The sequence below is a fragment of the Polypterus senegalus genome, chromosome 17, assembly GCF_016835505.1.
Source record: "Polypterus senegalus isolate Bchr_013 chromosome 17, ASM1683550v1, whole genome shotgun sequence".
In the NCBI taxonomy this organism is placed as follows: domain Eukaryota; kingdom Metazoa; phylum Chordata; class Cladistia; order Polypteriformes; family Polypteridae; genus Polypterus; species Polypterus senegalus.
In genome coordinates this window covers 81,482,308-81,501,619 of record NC_053170.1, presented here as the reverse complement: position 1 = coordinate 81,501,619, position 19,312 = coordinate 81,482,308, and the positions used below count along the sequence as shown (strand labels likewise).

Sequence of the window (19,312 nt, the reverse complement as noted above, 5' to 3'; positions counted from 1 at the left end):
GTTCTGTGAATAATTTCCGTGTTAGCACTAATGCGATCTTTACTATCATTTTTTTGAGACTTTCAAATTTTAGAACTTTCATAATCCCTAACCTGCTCTGCATGTGTATCGCGCCAACAACATTCTTACAACGTTCTTTGTCTTCTACTCTATGTTTTTTATTTCCGACCCTGTGTAACTGTGTCTGAGAATAGCATTCACGTGAATGAGAAGTGAGTGGATCGTGGGTGTGGTTGTAAATGTTTGAGAGGAGGGCGGGACTTGTCTAAATCTCTTGGCCAAAAGTCTCATCTCGCGAGACCTGAAATTATCTCTGAGAAAGTCTCATCCCAGGATTTCCTTTTATAATAGAAAGGCATCTAATCTTCAATTTCTCCAACACTTTACAGCAGCAACTAGAGTTTAGGAGAGGATCAGTAATGTGCAGGCGAATCTTCGTCTCCATTATTTTGTCTTTACTAGTGGTCAGCTGCCTTTAATGAGTTTCCCTTATCGTTGCCTTTCTTCCACATCAGGGTGTCAGATTCAGATACAGAGGAGCCGCAGTTGCAGAATTTTTTCATTTCGGCCAATTTCTTACTTAGTAACCAATTTTGGCTGCTTATGAATCACACTTTGTCTTAATCTTAATTGACTTGATTTCTAAGATTCAAAACCCTTAAGTTGGTGGAAAACAATAAAGCAGAAGTCACTACATCCCTTTAGGGCTTGGGTCTGATACTCTTGCTCCACAGCATTCTCTTGCATCCTTACCCACCCAGTCCCCCCATTTAAGCCTCTACCTCCCCTTTAACCTTCTCCCTGTAACACATTTTTCTCCAGACTATCTCAGGCATGTCCCCCACATCATACGTCTAATACATCTACATCTGGATTGAATGTTAGTATTTCAGTTTAATCTAGAGCTGACATCAGTGGTTGTCAGGGTCCGGTCTGGGAGCCCATGGTGGCTGCAGAATTTCATCTCATGCAACTTCTGTTTTGAGGTGGACTACTACCTTAATTAAGCAAGCTATTACTTCTCGGGTTCTATGTTTTACTTTATTGGAATACAGCAATTATGTATGTTACATGGAGACATTTTATTGCTATTTTATCTTCTTGTTGCTTAAGATTTTCTTCATCATAATCACTATGATGATTCCAGTCTCCATTTGCAAGTTGTCTAGTGATTAAATACTTTTAGGTTTACACTGCAGTAGCCATAGCCATTCAGGTTTTCAGGGCCATTATCCCCGGTGTCTAGCAGCATCAAGTGAAATGCAGAAACTGATTCTAGACAAGATGTCAGCTCATCACCGAACCTACACTACTCACACTGGGCCAATTCTGAATGAGCCTAACAAGCACGTCTTTGACTTGTGGGAGGAAAAAAAAGAAGTATTTGGAGCAAATCCATGCAGGAAACTAAGAGAATGTACAAACTATGCCGAGAGAGTGACTGGGCATGGGCTCTAAATAAGAGAAAACCGAGTCCAAGTGGCATAGTAGTCAATGTTCAGCACACCTACTCTCTTTAGACTAGCTAATTACCATTTCAAGTCTTAATTAAATTATACTGCTCCTTTCCTCACCCTCCAAGAATTAACATATCCCTTCAAATTCCTTGTACCTTCAGGATTACAGGGGTTAATCGACTAACAGCCGATCCTTCTCTGTAACTTTTGATCAATTTCAAATCTCTTTAATTAAACTCTTCAATAAAATTCATAAGCTTGTTAGCATCCAATACTGAAACAATCCACATACACTGTAAATTAGTCACCTCCTCATATAGGATCTATCTACACTCTTTTTCCTTAAATTCAGCATTCTCCTGAAATATCTAAAGAAATGTTGTGGAACCTGCCATTTTCAGAAAATCTCCACTTTATTTAGAAGTACCCCGTGAATAATCTGTAGTGTTCAGCGACTATGCCCAGTCTAGTAGTTCACGCAGACCTTTGTACTACATAGATTTTTTACAACCCCACTACACTGTATATTTATAAAGTCTGACTCGGTCTTCCCTTGATTTGCTGTAGTCATTTTTAATTTGCTACTTTCCCATCATTTCTGGTGGTACAATATTCACATACAGTAAAAGGTAACTGTCGGCTTACTTTCGACATCAAAGTAAGAAAAAAAAAAAGGAACAATTCTTCTACAAATTTCCAAGTTAACTATTTCTTTGTTACTCTGGGGTTTTGCAAACTGTTCTCTTCACTTGCTATCTATAGCAAGACTAAACACATAACTGTACCCTGAATTCTGTATCTAATCTTCTGGTTATAGTAAAAATGTTCATTAAATAATCAGTTCTCTCTATTTATGATTTGAAAATAATGTGTCCTGCTTAGTTGAAATTCTACTTTCAATATGTTTCAAAATCTAATACATAGTTTTAAAATATTGCTTTTACAATTCTGGCGACTACACCAGTCTTCCACTGCCACAAATATACTTGCTTATGGTACACTGCTGAAGCAGTGTAAATTGTAAATTCCAACACCTCAAAATCAATTAGAACCTCTGAGATCTTCCATCGCCAGTTTTCCCCCACTTATATCCATTAAACTTTCATTTAAGTTTTTTCAGTCCGTTTTTGGGCATTAACTTTCAAGTTATGCCACAGAACTCTTTATCTCTCTTTTCACTTTTTTGGGGGAAAAAAAACACACCTTCAGAAAATAGATGCACATATGCATATGGTATTGTGTATTATACTCTATTTCTTTCATAAAGCTCGCTGTGAATGTGTTCACTCTGAATGGTCCCATAAAAACAATGCAGTGTTCTGCATTGTGGTTTTTTTAAAATACATTAATACCAAGTCAACTAAGAATAAGGAAAAGGAGTTAAACTCCGATTGACTTTTGTGTGTCTCATTTGGACTAGGATGTCCGAACCAAACTACAATTACACACACGTGGCTAGAAGGAAGCAAGGCACTATTGTGCACCTGCGCTAGTTACGTTTGTTGTCATCTTTCTCCAAATGTTAGACTAAAAGTCTTCCACAGCCAAGAGTTTCTGACACAACAAAGAAGTACATCTGAAAAGTTTATTTCACACAAAAGGTGTATCAAACATATATCTTGCATATAAATGTGCATATAAATTGTCAACAGATTCTTAGTGATCCAGACTGGAATGATATTGGTTGCATGAAAAGGTTAAAGAAGGCATTCAGATAGTTGTGCTGCTGGAGATTTAAAGAATATATCCATGCTTCCTGCTGCCATCCTGAAGAGCCTAAGGGCACTGGTTTGGCAGTGCTGCACATCATGATATGTCAGATCAACCACCAATGGTAAGAACACCAGACACCTCTTTGCACCTCTGTTACTTTATGTACTCAAGCAGATTTTGCAGTGGAGAAAATAACACTCAAAAACAGCAAGAAAATATGAAAAGAAAGGGGAAAAGCATATGTGGTCACTCCTTCCATCCCTAGTGAGTAAATGAAGCAGAAGTGGTGTCATCTGGCTCACAAGCAGCCACAATATAAGATACCAGTCTCCCAATGGCTGCACTTGCCTCCAATATGCTTGTTCTCTGTCCCGGAAGAAGCAGTGATCACCTGAATCAGCCTGGATGTTTGGCAATGAACGATACTGGGGCAGGCAAACCTGAATGGCTCTACATTTCACAAGCAGTAGATTCATGTCCATTCATTCCATTAGTATAGGTCTTAATGTCATTGAGTCGGGTCATGCGGTATGCCTCATAATGGATAGTGCTTGTGATATCTTTAATGTTCTGCATATGTGTCCTGTTATGGCAGGCAAAAAAAAAAAGAAAAGAGAAAAGTCACAAATACAAAATTATTTCTAGATGTTACACTTGAACTTTTAAGTAACAGGAAATGGTGGTATATATCTAGAAAAAAAGATGAACTCACTGACCTTATCAAGAGGTCTCGGAGGTAGGCAAACTCACAGTGTGCAACATTCTCAACTGCAAAAACACACAAACACATTTGATGTCGAAGTCAAACCACAAATGGTGCACACACATACAAAAAATGATATTAATTTGAGGACACTATATGAATCTCTTTTCCCCCCCATAAGCCAGGGGTCGCCAAGTCCAGTCCTGGAGGACCACGGTGGCTGCAAGTTTTCATTCTAACCCTTTGCTTAATGAGCGACTGGTTTTTGCTGCTAATTAACTTCTTTTGAACTCATTTTAATTGACTTGCTCTTGAAGACTCAGACCCCTTAATTGTTTCTTTTTCCTTAATTAGCAGCCAAACAATAATGAGATACATAATGAGCCAAAACAACTGGTGTCCATCATACAGTATGCGAAAATAAAGAAAGATGAAGGTCTCAGGAATGTCTCTCTGTTCAGGTCCCCAAAACATTTGAACAGAGCTCTTAGAAAGAGAAAATCCAACAATTTCAGAAATGTCTGCTATTGCACCACAAGAGCAGCTGCAAGCCACGAAATTAAAGAACGAGTTTAATTAACAACAGGAATCGGCATCTCATTAAACAGCTGGTTGGAGTGAAAGTGGTTGGAGTTTGAGGCCCTGACTTAGTTGCTCTTCTGTTGGCTCCCTCACTTCACATTTCATTTCTGTTTGGGTGCCATTTAAGGAAAGAAATGAAGCAATTCAGAGGAACGGTGGAGAAATTCAGGAGAAATCTTAAAAAAGCAGATCAATTAAAATGAAGTTAATTAGCAGCACAAACAGGGCACTCAATTAAAAAGGGTTAGAATGAAAATCTGCAGCCACAGTGGTCCTCCAGGCGACCCCCTGCCCTAAGCGAACACCTGGGAATTTTCACAACTCAACACTTATTTTGCCTCTAAAAAAGCAGCCTAAGATGGTGCCGACATGGCATAACTTATTTTTTTAAAAATCAGAATGGATTAGAATACAAAAACATTATTCCACATCTTTGTACACCTTGTACTGATCTTTCTAAGAAAATGGCAGACTGTCATAAAATGTGTACAAATCAAGTCATAGCATATTTGCATGCACAAACATACATAACTTTTTTACGTGTTAAGATTTATTGAAGAAATATCACAACAAAAAAAGTAGTTGTATACTGTACATATATTAAATATAAAAGCTGTGCATAAACTACCACTAGAGGGCAGACTCTACTCAGCAAAAATGAGTCCTTATTATAAACGTGAACCTGTAAAAGGCAGAAAGAGAGAAGTTATGATACCTTCAATGATGCCCCATTTAGTTTTTCTTCCTAGTAGCCTCCGGCCATTAACTTGGTATTCTTGGTCACTGCCAACAACTGCAAATGGAATCATCTCCTAAAGGCCAGGCAAAAAAAAAAAAAAAAAAGAATGGTAATTGCATATGAGACTGTCAGAAACACTAACAGTTTAATATCCTACAATGAAGAGAAGTTGTAATCACCCGGATTTTCTCATTGATCAAGTGGTCCTCTGCATCCTCATCAAACTCCTTCTGGGGGTACACATCAATGTCATTTTCACTTAGCTCCTCTCTGATCTGAATAAACAGAGACACTTATTTGCTTAGTATTCACGTCTAGAACACAGATAACAGAATTGATTTAAATGTTAACAATGGAGACAAGTGGAAGAATCCAGTTTAACTGATCAATTTAGTTTTCTGTTCCTCCCATTTTCTTCCTTGCCACTGATAGCTATTGTTATTCTCAAATATTAACAAGCATATATGAAAGGTTTAATGTTTCAATTAATCTTCTACTGCAGGGAAATAAGTGGTTATCTAAATGTATGGATTAAGGTTGTGTCCATACATTTAAATCTAAAACAATCTCTGTCCACACTAACATTTTTACACCATTTACAAAAATACCTCAGTCCACACTTAATCAACCAAAAATGCATATGATGTAGACATTGACCAACACTGAGCACACTCACATCGGCTAAAAAATCCTTGAAAGGATGATAAAACCATCACTCATGCTATAGATCACAACTGTAGTACCTGGTAAATAATTTGCCTTTTGAACACGTGTGCGGTATAAAATGCAATGTAGATGCATTAGTGACATTGGCACCACTCTAGGAATTCAGTCAAAATTCAAAGAATTCAAGGATGTCTCCAGAATGTCCAGGCAACAGCTCTGAAGATGTCATTCTTAAAACTAGTGAAAGAATTTGAGTTAGGAAATATAGAAATTTTGCATCAATCAACAATTTAGCCCAATCTCCTCAAAACCTTTCATGGAGACATAATTAAATTAATAGGTCGAACCAATTAAAGACAGGACAACGTTTTAAAAGAGAGTTAGTATGACTAACTCAGTCCAAAAAGAACCTGACGTGAACATCTGCTCCGTGAAATATGACTATCAGCTAAATGTGACATTACTGGATTGAAAAACAGCAACTCTCCAATTAATTTAATGGAAAATATCTCCTAAGTCTACTATTTTCCCAACTTTTCAAGAAAAAGAGCAAGCAACAGATAATCATAAACACAGAATCGCAACTTGTGTGTCTCCTGAAATGTGTAGCTCCAAAGACTAGATAAATAAAGGGCAGTGAATCTTGAATCTGAAGGCTCTGGGTAAAATAATTTTTTGTCAGATATGTTTGTAAAGGTAATAAATCTTAACTATTTAGCACAATGAAAAGGTGAGTCTGTAAACAGTGTAATTATTTCGCTCTTCACACTTCCAGCACAGGTTTTAAGAAAATGTATTTCTGCCTCTGAAAGTATCCTTGGCCCAAAAGAGAAAAGCATTATGTGAAACAGCATCCGATTTTACAGTAAAAGTGATCCAAACAAAACCGTTGAAAAGAAAATCATAAGCAAATGCAAAGAACCTGCTTTGTTCCTATATGTTAGGTGGTGTGGCACCTTCCAAGTACAAAATAATAACTACTAGCTTCATGCCTACCATTTCTCTCACTCTGTCTCTCAAGTCTTCCTCTTCTCACTGTCAAGCATTTGTTTGTAGACAGACAAATCATCACTTAAGCCTGATAGAACTTTAAAATCCACAATTTCTGGCTATATCTGGGGAAAACCTTTTTGGTGGGAGCAGCCCTTCTCAGCTACAGGGACATGAGTTTATAACACCCTCAACTAAACTCACTCCCAACATACAGTCATATGAAAAAGGTTGGGCACCCCTCTCAGCCTGCATTATAATTTACTCTACTTTTAACAAAAAAAGATAACAGTGGTATGTCTTTCGTTTCCTAGGAACATCTGAGTACTGGGGTATTTTCCGAACAAAGATTTTTAGTGAAGTAGTATTTAGTTGTATGAAAATTAAATGAAATGTGAAAAACTGGCTGTGCAAAAATGTGGGTCCCCTTGTAATTTTGCTGATTTGAATGCATGTAACTGGTCAGTACTGATTACTTGCAACACCAAATTGGTTGGATTATCTCACTAAGCCTTGAACTTCATAGACAGGTGTGTCCAATCATGAGAAAAGGTATTTAAGGTGGTCAATTGCAAGTTGTGCTTCCCTTTGACTCTCCTCTGAAGAGTGACAGACAGCATGGGATCCTCAAAGCAACTCTCAAAAGATCTGAAAACAAAGATTGTTCAGTATCATGGTTTAGGGGAAGGCTACAAAAAGCTATCTCAGAGGTTTAAACTGACAGTTTCAACTGTAAAGAATGTGATAAGGAAATGGAAGGCCACAGGCACAGTTGCTGTTAAACTCTGGTCTGGCAGGCCAAGAAAAATACATGAGCGACTTATGCACAGGATTGTAAGAATGGTTACAGACAACCCACAGATCACCTCCAAAGACCTGCAAGAACATCTTGCTGCTGATGGTGTATCTGTACATCAGATACAATTCAGTGCAATTTGCACAAAGAACATCTGTATGGCAGGGTGATGAGAAAGAAGCCCTTTCTGCACTCACACCACAAACAGAGTCGTTTGTTGTATGCAAATGCTCATTTAGACAAACCAGATTCATTTTGGAACAAAGTGCTTTGGACTGATGAGACAAAAATTGAGATATCTGGTCATAACAAAAAGCGCTTGCATGATGGAAGAACAACACCGCATTCCAAGAAAAACACCTGCTACCTACTGTCAAATTTGGTGGAGGTTCAATCATGCTGTGGGGCTGTGTGGCCAGTTTAGGGACTGGGGCCCTTGTTAAAGTCGAGGGTCGGATAAATTCAACCCAATATCAACAAATTCTTCAGGATAATGTTCAAGCATCAGTCACAAAGTTGAAGTTACGCAGGGGTTGGATATTCCAACAAGACAATGAGCCAAAACACAGTTCGAAATCTACAAAGGCATTCATGCAGAGGGAGAAGTACAGTGTTCTTTAATACCCATCACAGTTCCCTGACTTCTAATCTATGGGATGATTTGAAGCAGGCTGTCCATGCTCGCCAGCCATCAAATTTAACTTAACTGGAGAGATTCTGTATGGAAGAATGGTCAAAAACACCTCCATCCAGAATCCAGACACTCATCAAAGGCTATAGGAGGCGTCTAGAGGCTGTTATATTTGCAAAAGGAGACTCAGTTAAGAATTGATGTCATATCTCTGTCGGGGTGCCCAAATTTATGCACCTGTCTAATTTTGTTATGATGCATATTGCATATTTTCTGTTAATCCAATAAACTTCATGTCACTGCTGAAATACTACTGTTTCCATAAGGCGTGTCATATATTAAAAGGACATTGATACTTTGAAAGCTCAACCAATGATAAACAAAAATCCAAAGAATTAAGAGAGGTTGCCAAATTTTTTCGTATGACTGTACACCTCCACAGCTTTGTATTTTTAAGAACTAAATTCCCCAGACAAGAATACTGTTTTTCCTCCATTAGAGTCTAGAGAGTAGAATACTGGACAAAAGCCTCTCTGCAGGGCCTTTCTCTGTCATTACTGTTCAGGTAACTGCTGCCACTTGCCAGACTGTATGCACTCTAGCCTCATGTAGGGAACACTGCATATGAACAAGCAGTGCACCGATTTATGTGGTATACCTTGTAGGTTAATTGGCACGTCACTTCACATAACTGGGTCCTCTGCTTTGAAGCAAATGCTGTCCTCCTACACTTGCATGTGAAGGTGTTCTTTTATAAGCAGCGTAGCTGTCTGCCTCGCTCCGTGAAGAGATTTACTGTCTGACCTTTCTCTGGCTTTTGCCACACTGGTAGCACCAATATCCAAGACAACCTCTTGTCAGTTGGCCAGCTCTCCACCAACGATGAACACAGAAGACATAACCAATATGACTTTAAAACACTAAGTATTCAATATCACTTTTAAAATGTCAACATTTAGAAACCAAAAACTAAGAAATCAGATGAATGTTGAAATGTGTCTTATCTTTGTGCCTAGTCAATGATCTTTTTCTTTTTTTTTTTTCAACCCAAAATAAGTATATTCCCTTATCATAAATCATTCAAATATTTTTGGCCAAGGTATCTTAGAACTCTAATGAACAAATTAGATACAAGATAAAAATATGCAAATTATGTACACAATACACAAATTGTTGTTAACAAAAATATTTCAATAATCTGATAATGTTATACAAAATACCCCATATCTTACAAACTAGCTTGCTTAGTCTTCAACATCACATTCTAAACAGTTTCTACATACTTATGACGCCATGGCCCACGAGATGAGCTCTCTGTCCTCTCTAAAACTGTTCTCTTTGGAAATGAAAGTCCTGCAATTAATATGCTACCTTTTTCTTAAAGTCGTCCCTCTCCTCCAGGGTCAGGGTGTCCGCTTTAGCAATGACTGGGACAATGTTCACTACTTTACTGAGCCGCCTCATGAACTCCACATCTAGGGGACGAAGCCTGTAACAAACAAGACAGGGAGTCAAGCCCGTCTTACTGGGCACTGTGAGGAGGAAGACCACGTAGCTGGTAGGCAACAAGCGGAGAGGTGTAATTGAAATTGCCAAAGAGAAAGCAGGTCGTAAGATTTGTGTGATTAGTTGAATTATTGTTCATGTGTGTATCATAGCGCAGGAAAGGTTAAGATTAATAGTGAACAAAGGAGAAACACAATTAAATCCCAAATGTAAAACTCAAGTAGTAATAGTAGGCAGATACCATCTGGTGCAAAATTTTCACAAGTTTAGTTGAAGAGGATATACAAGCTAGCATCCACCCACTAAAAAGCAGACACCAGTGTTTCCATAACTGTCTACATTCTACACCTTAACAAGCGACATGCAGTATGAAAAAAGGCCAGCGAAAATCATTATTATTAATTAATATAGAAACATCAAGCCACAAAACTTATACCGATGAAATTCAAATACATTGCAGCAAAGACTTGCAAATAAAAGATGTCAAACCAGATAATGAATTCACGATACTAGTGAACTGACATGTTATTACATATATGTTTGTCTACTGGGGTGGCCATCAAAGTGAACAGCTGTAATGTACTTACGAATGGCCTGTAGGAGGAATGAAGTAGACACAGCAATGCACTCTGGTGTCTGGTATCCGTTTTTTTCGGTTGATGTTAATTTCTTCCTGCAGATATTGCGCATACTGGTCATTGATGAACTCCATGACTGGCTGCCAACTATACAGACATAAAGACATAATGAAAAATTAAAATGAGATAAAGCTAAATGAGTACATTTACCCCAGCAACATAACCTTAGCAAAAATATACCAGTAGGTTCCCAAAGCACCTAATAGCCACAACCTGCAACATCTCCTGATCAAATGCACATACAGTATATGAACCTAAGGATGATACCACACAAACACATACAGTACTGGCTAGTGCACACACATTCAACTGTACTTGATCTAATTCTGATTATAATATTCTACTGACGCACAGAGAATAAGACTGGACCAAACTGGAAACCGAGATACACTTACCAGTTTTCATTGTTGATATGATCCCCAAATCCAGGTGTATCAATTACAGTCAACTTCATGCGGACGCCCTTCTCCTCGATATCTGACAAAGAAAGCAGTGTCTTGGCGGGTTACACTCGTGGTGACAAGTAACATTTCTGTAAATTTCTCACACACTTTACAGTTTTAAAAAACTTCACTGTGAACCTTGCAAAAAAGCACAGAGCTACACTGTTAATTTTCTTGGACTCACCATGACTGATTGACTTAATTTCAACTGTTTTTGGGATTCTCTCCTCAATTGTGCTTGTGGCAGACCTGCGGCTCACTTTAGACTTGAAGAGAGTATTCATCAGAGTTGATTTTCCAAGACCACTCTGCCCTATGTAAAGAGAGTGAAATGGCTAAGGTAGACCAAGTATGAGGAAACGACTGATGCAAACACGCACAATGACTCACAATTCAAAGACAAACAGAGCCATATTTGTGCCAGTACTCTGCTGGTTTGTATACACATGCACAACTGCCAAAAGTCCAAGCTAATCTGCGAGCTGTTAAAAAAAAAAAAATACACTTTCTATGTTCTAGGATTAGCTAAAATGGGAATTAAGCATACAATGCAAATGCAGCTGTTGTGACAGGCTTCTCATTTCACAAGGCTTTTATTGTCAGGCTGAAGAAACCAGAGATTACAAGCTGTTTCTACATTCGCCATACCTCAACCATTTGCCATTCTGAGCCAATCCGACCTCGCTCCCAACCCAGGCTATAAGCTTAAGCCTCGACAAGTGGCAAAAAGAGAAAGGCGACAATCTTAAGTGCAGCATGTACCAGCAGCTGCCATGTGAACACATTTTATATTGCTTACTTGAGGTCTTATATTTTGCACTACAGTAGTGGCTGCTTGTACAGCTCCTCAGATTTCATCCATTGTTTACAGTAAACAAAATGAATGGTCGGATCCTTCTCATTCCATAGGGGAGTTTTCTATAGCCGCCATAAACGTGCACTAAAACTCCAGACCTTTTAGGGCAAATTGGTATACTGCAAACTCTCAGCTGCCAGATGTTACTCTTCAGCACAAAAAAGGAAACCAGTAACAGGTCGAAGAAAACAGTAAGATACAGGAACCTAAATTCAAAAGACATAACATACTCAAAAAAAAAGAGAATTTGTGGAGGTATATTTACTCACCTACAACCATAATGTTGAATTCAAATCCCTGTTTCATAGCCTTCCTTCTCATCTGCTCCAAGATAGAATCAATTCCTACATAGCTGAAGTCAGTGGCAGGGACTTGTCGACTGGGTAACTCTCTGGAGAGTTCTGCCATGGCACTTCTTTGGTTAGATTCAGCTGGGCATAGGATAGGAAAAAAAAAGATATTAAGTGAAGTTGCACCAGGTCACTTTCACCACTCTTTACTTTATAAACTGTTAGCTTTTGCAGATAACAATCCTTTACCACAAAAATGTGACAGGCAGTTTTTTTTTTTTACTTTTTGCATCCTGGTTCTCAATATTTAAGGGCGCAAGTGGGTCAAGGACCTTTAGTTAATATTACAACAAATCACTTATAGAACAAACAAAAAAATCTCTCTAGGATTGCTGGTAAACATGAACTCTATACTCTCTAACAGCATATTGTATCTTTTGTTGCAATATCGAAATGCACAACTTAGTTTCTACTAAAAGCATAAATAAAACTAAAGTCATCCTAAAAGACATCTGAAGTTCATTCTTTAGGGGGAAGAAAAAAAAACAATCAAGATCACTGCTTTAGATAACTGGTTACTGGGCCTCTCAATAGTTACACCTCAAGCTGAGAGGGGGAGAGAGAGCACACAAAGTACCCACGAGGAATCAGGAAGTGCACTAGTACAATCTTGTCAATCTTGAAAAAGTAAAGGCATCTGACAGCAGATTCCCATTAATAGATAAAGTTCACCTTACACCATACACACTTTGGGCCTCTTGTTTACTGCACTTTGTCAGCTCACACGTTCAATGCCACAATTTTCTCTCCCCACCCAACAAAGAACCTTTCCAAGGCCTCGCTTTCCTAATATTTAGCTTGAACACTTTTTCTCACCCCACGCGTGTCAGTCCTGCTTCTTACGCTGGCCTTTCTTCAGTCACAAGTTCCCGCTTGTGTAATTAAAGCCTCTCACTTTGCTGGCGCACACAGCCAACTGAAACTTTCAAAGCTCTCAACAGGAAGAGTTGCCGCCAGCAAATCGACCACGTAACTCTTTTAAAGTTGCAGCACAGTTTTTACCTTTTAAAGTCAGCTCACCTAAAGCCTCTGGACATCAGGAGCCTCAGTTCTACCTTCCTTAGCCTCCCAAATAGCCATGCAATCTGACATTTGCAGAAAATGCTGGCTCTCATATTGTAACGAATATAGTAAGCCGAGCACAGTTTTCTGTGAGCAATATTTTAAATCTACAGCCACAATTAAATTACATTGGGTATGGATCATAGTCTACCCAAATAAAAATATTTAAGCTAATAATCTGACCTACCCTTAACCAATGAACGCCTGATAGTTTTGTGTGTGCACTGTGAAACTTTGCTTTAGTAGAGAGCTGTGAAACAGAGAAAAAAGTAGGTTAAAAAAAAGCAATGATGTAGCCCACTTAAAACATGGTGTGGTTCAGCCTGGCCCCAAAAGGAGAGGAGCAAACACCAGATTGACGAGTGCATGATGACTTTGAACTGCAGTTAAAAAGTAGCAGCGAGTTTCTGCTAATATATACTGCTAATGGACACACCAAGCGGTCTCATGATGCTTTCATTTATATCTAAAGCACAGCTCTGACATGTTCTATGGAGGACAAAAACAAGTTATTTACTGGAATTAAAGGTACATCTTAGGCCCCACATACTTATTCAGGCCTTTGACTTTAGGTGCTAACTGGAAGCATAAGTTAATAAAGCAAGCCATTCTCAAAGGATCAAGACACAAGGCAGGAACCAACCATAGCAAGATGTCAATCCATCACAGGGTGCAGGCACACAAAGCTGTTAGTAATACAGGGTGTGTCTGAGGCTGCTAATTAAATTAATCTGCATGGATATTTACTGAAGTGGAAAGGTTGAGACAAAAAAAAAAAACAAACCAAAAACACACACACACACAATGTAAACATGAAGAAGCCATAAAAGCACCACACCATGACCTGACCTGGTAGGCTGGATTGTGAATTCAGGACTCCAGTGCAGAGAGACAGCAGCTTAAATGAACATGCTAACATGCTGTCCTTTAGAATTTCATTAAAATATATATATATTATAATTCTTAGTAAATCCTATCATTTTTCAAATTCTTTATCTATTTTTGCATTACCACAAGTCACAAGAAACACTAAGTGAATATATAATATGACTAATCTTTGAAAAATTAAATTCTTGTAGTAGGTGGAAATTTGGCATACAAAGACTTATAATTCAACAGTCTTGAAGTTTAGTTTGGCTAAATTCATAAAGGAAATAATTAAAAAAACTAACTTTCCAAAAATATACGATATTGAAAAGCTAGTTAAAGTATTTAAAGAAGAACAGACTATGGCATTGCTTCACTGCCAGACAAGTCAAATTTTGATGGCTTCTCTATATTAAGTTTCAGAATAAGAATTATTAATAAAACAATAACCTTCATTTCTAAACCTGTGCTTACACTGGATTCCCAGCTACATTTAGAGCCCATATTAAAATCTTCCTTTACACTAAAGGTCATGAACGACCTTCTCCCACTTTATTGTATCTTACTTGTAACTCTAGATCACATGATAGATTCTACAGCCTTCTTATATATTCATCAAAGATAGAAATTACAATAGGCTGAGCCTTTAGTTAATAATTCTTTGCATTTATATAGTGCTTTTCTCACTACTCAAAGCGCTCCGCAATTGTAGGTTAAGGGCCTTGCTCAAGGGCCCAACAGACAGCAGAGTCCCTTTTGGCATTTACAGGATTCGAACCGGCAACCTTCCAATTGCCAGTGCAGATCCCTAGCTTAAAATAAGAACAATCTATTACTGTAAATCGAGGCTGAAGTGACTTTGATCATCAGACTCCTATTATTTCTGCTGGTGAGGTGGTTATTAAAAAGTACAGTTCTGGTTATTAGTTTTAACCAAACGTTTTTCGCTATTTCCACAGAGTCATAAGGGGCCACTTGGCACCCCTGATGCTTTAAATAATGGGAGGACAGGAGACATTAGCATTATCAGAGCCAGACCCATTTGTAAAGCTTCAATTTATTCTGTCAGAATCATGAATAACAGCATGTCTAGAAAACGACTGGGGACCCAGTTCACCTAGATCAGACAAAATTTGACTTGTCTTTCACTAATGACACTGGGCTACAGTGACAAATTTATTATGAGATCCGTGTAGTCTGGAGATTTTTTTCTACTCTCGACTTTGACAAGTGACTTCTATTATATTTATACAAAACCATTTACTTACTGTATTTTATCACAATTAATAGTCACATGTACATTCTATATGGTGTTTTACACTTTTTATAGCCATTGTAATTATATTTATTAAGTGGATTTTGATCCAAGCATGTTACTGGAAAGTGTCCTGTACAAAGGTGAATTGTTTTCTGCTATATTTCACAACAGGGGTTGTTTTAAATACTGAGGTTGAAAGTAAAAACAGGAAAGAAGATGTCAAGCAAAGCAAGATTACAGAGATAAGCAGGAATGAGCCTCTGGTGCTGAATGGCTGCAAAGAAGTCCTACACAGACAAACAACTCTCAACAACCAGTGCGGTAAGCCAGGGCCACTTAAACTAAAACAAGTAAGAGCTAAATTCAGAATATATTTATGTTACCCTGATGTGCACTTTACCATGTATGATTGACCAATTTCAGCAGAATACATTTTTGTCCTTTTGATAGATATTATACTTTCCTTAGAAGTGTATTGATACCTAATTGGCTTCTGCTTGCTGCATCTTTCACTTTTCAGGCTGCAGAAGCTACTTTAGGCAAATATTCAAATATATATGAATAGAATTGAAAAGATACAATTATTTTACTGGTACAAATCTCATATGACTCCAGCAGACCCCCCGTGACCCTGTAGTTAGGATATAGCAGGTTGGATAATGGATGAATGGAAATATCATATGAACTCAAAAAAAAGCCACAGTTCTGAATATTTGTGTTAACAATGGACCTGGTGATTTCAGTTTATCATCATTCTTCCAACTTAATCTTCTATTATATTGTATGTTTGAGGATTATTATTCTTATTCCAAAGTTATTGGTTTTATTTTGTTATTGATAAAGCAACTGGTAGTATTATATAGACACATAGCCCACATATCAATACAGTCTGCAAAACAGAACCCTCACTGCTGGGTGAAAAAACTCAACTGCAAATTTAAGGCAGCAAAGACTTTCACAAGAACACTAAGAACGTTGTAGTAATATTTGTGATGTATACTGCAGCAATATTTTCATTAAATCGCTTAACTGAAATAAACATCACATACTGTATATCCTTTATAAGCAAAATACTTCAAATGCATTGATATGTTGTAGTGAACAATTTGGAAAATCCATCTCATTGTAATTAGCCATGACATGAAATGAGCCAGGCTAACTTAACAGGAAGCTAATATTTTTCAAACAGCCTGGGCTCACTGCAATTTGAAAAATTATACTTTCTTTTCCAGTTAACCTGGCATACTGCAAAATGCCTAGGAGAAGGGCAATGAGAAAGAATTCCAATGCACCTATATTGTGTGTGTATACACAGTATTTATATTAGTGATATGAAAAAGAGTTCAGTCCCTTGACCAATTCGCCAATTTTACAGAAATAAAAAAATCAACACTGAAATGCTACTTGTTATATTTTTATTTTAAAGCATTCAAAAATCAATGTGTTTTCTTAATGTGGCATTCTTACGTTAGAAAAAAATCTTGAAAAAAGAAAATGATCCGCTTGCAGAAGTATTCCATCTCTATACTTTATTTTTTAGAACTATCTTTAAGTCCGTTGTTGTATGCATGCACCAGCTTTGCACATTGTTCACTGTACCACAATTTTGGCATATTCTTCTCCGCAGAATTACGCTTAGGCTGTTCAGTTGAGTTTAATGATGCTCAAGCACTGCAATTTTCTATATAGTGCCAAAGATTCTCAGTCAGATTGAGATCAGGTCTTTGACCAGGCAACTGAAGGACATTCAACTTTTTATTCTCGGGCCATTCCAAGGTTTTATTGCTTTGTGTTTGAGATCATTGTTCAGCTGAAAGGTGAACATTTACACAAGTTTTTTTTATATATAAACGGACTGAAACAGGTTCTTTCTAGTTCCACAAGATGCCCAGTACTTACTGACAAAAAGCAGCTCTACACCACAATGCTGCCAGCTTTATACTTAACTGTAGCAATGGTATTTTTTGAGCTGTATATTTGAGCCAAAAAAAAGCTCTCTTTGTCTCATCTGACCACAAAATTGTTTCCCATATCACAACTGGGTCTGTGTCAAGCTTTTTTTTGCCAAACTCTAGATACAGTACTTATATACAGTGCGAGTTTAAATTATGTTAACATTTGAATGGCGGAAACAATTTATTCACAAAACATACTTCATACAGTATGTGCAAGATGATTTACAGGAATGTCTCAACCTGTTTACCATCATGTTCAACACAAAAAAAACAAACGAGTACCATTTAAAGCCTGGAGACACATTTAATGGGGAACAGATAATATCACAGTCCAGATTTTGTCCTTCAGGTCATTGATATCATGAATTTTCCTGCTATACACACGTGCTTTTTCACCATATCCCATAACCAGAAATCACAGGGTGTCAAATCAGGGAAGTGTGGAGGCCATGGCTATGGTCCACTACAACCAAACCATCAACCTGGAAAGGAGTGATCAACATAAAAAAAAATCCATTAGTGTTAACATAACTTTGACTCGCCCTGTGTGTGTTTGTATATCTTCGAAGACGTGATTTTCTCAGAGAGATACTTTCACATCCCACGAGACGAGACTTTGTGCCAAGAGATTTAACCATGGCCAGGGCCGGAAATAAAAGACAAAGAGGAGATGACAAAGTAGAACATCGTAAAGAATTCAAAAATGTTGGCACGGTACACATGCAGAGCAGGTTAAAGGTAATGGAAGTATGAAAATTCGAAGGTCTCAAAAAAATGACTGTAAAGATCGCATAAGCGCAAAAAAAAAAAAACGGAAATTATTACTCGGTGTAATAACGGAACAGCGAAAAGAGATTGAATATATTGTTCGGATTTAAACTAAGTCGGAGAATCGTAGATCGTCTAATTCGTGTTGCCATCAGGGAAAAAGTAGTGTTTCTTCTCAAAGAAGAGGCGTATCCGCGAGAATCAAAAGATTTGTTGTTTGGTGAAAGTGAAATCCCGTGAGAGAAAATTTCAAACCCCGCGAGACAAGAGCTTATGCAAAGAGATTTGGAAAAGTCCTGCCCACATAACCACGCACACAGTTCAATCATTTCTCATTTGTGTGAATGATATTGTCAGACACACAAGTAAGAAAGTGAAAATGCAATTACTTCTTTTATTCACAGTCCCTCTTAACTCTGTGGTTTTATCCAGAAAATGTAGCAATTATTTTAACAATTAATTATTTTAATAGATGCCAAATGTAAGGCAATTGTTTTTGACCAGTATAAATCATGCACTTCAACAAGCAGTATTTTCTTTTTTTTTTTTTTTTTAAGATTTCTTACTAACATAAAATGTTGCCACATACAAAACTAACTGAGTTTCAAACTGGAAAATATGACAGACAATATGATTAGTAAGAAAAATATGGCCACAATACTTTGTCATTTTATGTAAAAGTGACTATAAATTTGGGTTTTTATACTCTCAACAGATGCAAAAATTGACTTAACCAAATATTCATTCACAAATTATGATGAAGTCTTTACTATTATTAAATTACTGTGTTATTTTGGAGAATAACTGGTGTGGATCTGTGTGATCTTATATTAAGGAATTGTGTTCTGAATTTCTAAAAAATTGTTTAGACCTCACCAAGGCAAAAAACCAACCATCACACTGCTGTTTTCACCTACATATGATTGAAAAAATGCATTCACTGAGCTGTGCTTAAATAATCAAACTTAACACCCTTTAAATGGCATTTTAATCTAAAATGTTATCTATGTAAGCAAAACTATATTTGAACTATTTCCTAGCAAAGAGCGACAATTTCAGGAATTTTTCACCACAGAAATGGGTAAATAAAGCAGGCAGGCAATGCAAGACATGCCATGCAGGACTGAATTAGCTACTGATTAGACTTTCTGAAGTCAACGACCTAGGCCTGTGATAGATGGCTGAAAGGAATGTAACTGAATTGCACCTTTGATGCTTGCAATGAGGTACAATTACAGTAAAGTGCATTTGCCTGTAAAAGTAAATAGAGAAAAAGGCATTATATAAAATATGCTGCTACATTTTCAGAAGGAAATATGTGGGAGGTGGGTG

The 19,312-nt window shown here is 37.5% G+C and overlaps 1 protein-coding gene across 5 annotated transcripts in view; it reads right to left on the bottom strand.

Annotated features, from left to right (window-relative positions):
* Positions 1–3,028: 3,028 nt before the first annotated feature.
* LOC120517236 (septin-9-like) overlaps positions 3,029–19,312 on the bottom strand; it is a 36,387-nt gene continuing 20,103 nt past the window's right edge. For 4 of the 5 annotated variants that reach the window (XM_039739419.1, XM_039739421.1, XM_039739420.1 and 1 more), the window contains 9 exons: positions 11,990–12,151; positions 11,049–11,177; positions 10,817–10,898; positions 10,371–10,508; positions 9,649–9,766; positions 5,374–5,469; positions 5,171–5,267; positions 3,887–3,938; positions 3,029–3,753 (listed from right to left, as the gene is read on the bottom strand). In XM_039739419.1, coding sequence (XP_039595353.1) covers positions 3,621–3,753; positions 3,887–3,938; positions 5,171–5,267; positions 5,374–5,469; positions 9,649–9,766; positions 10,371–10,508; positions 10,817–10,898; positions 11,049–11,177; positions 11,990–12,151 — 1,007 coding nt within the window. In that variant the 3' untranslated portion in view covers positions 3,029–3,620. Of the gene's footprint in view, positions 3,754–3,886; positions 3,939–5,170; positions 5,268–5,373; positions 5,470–9,648; positions 9,767–10,370; positions 10,509–10,816; positions 10,899–11,048; positions 11,178–11,989; positions 12,152–12,886; positions 12,986–19,312 lie in introns of those variants that run through there. The other variant, XM_039739422.1, reaches the window with a different exon arrangement.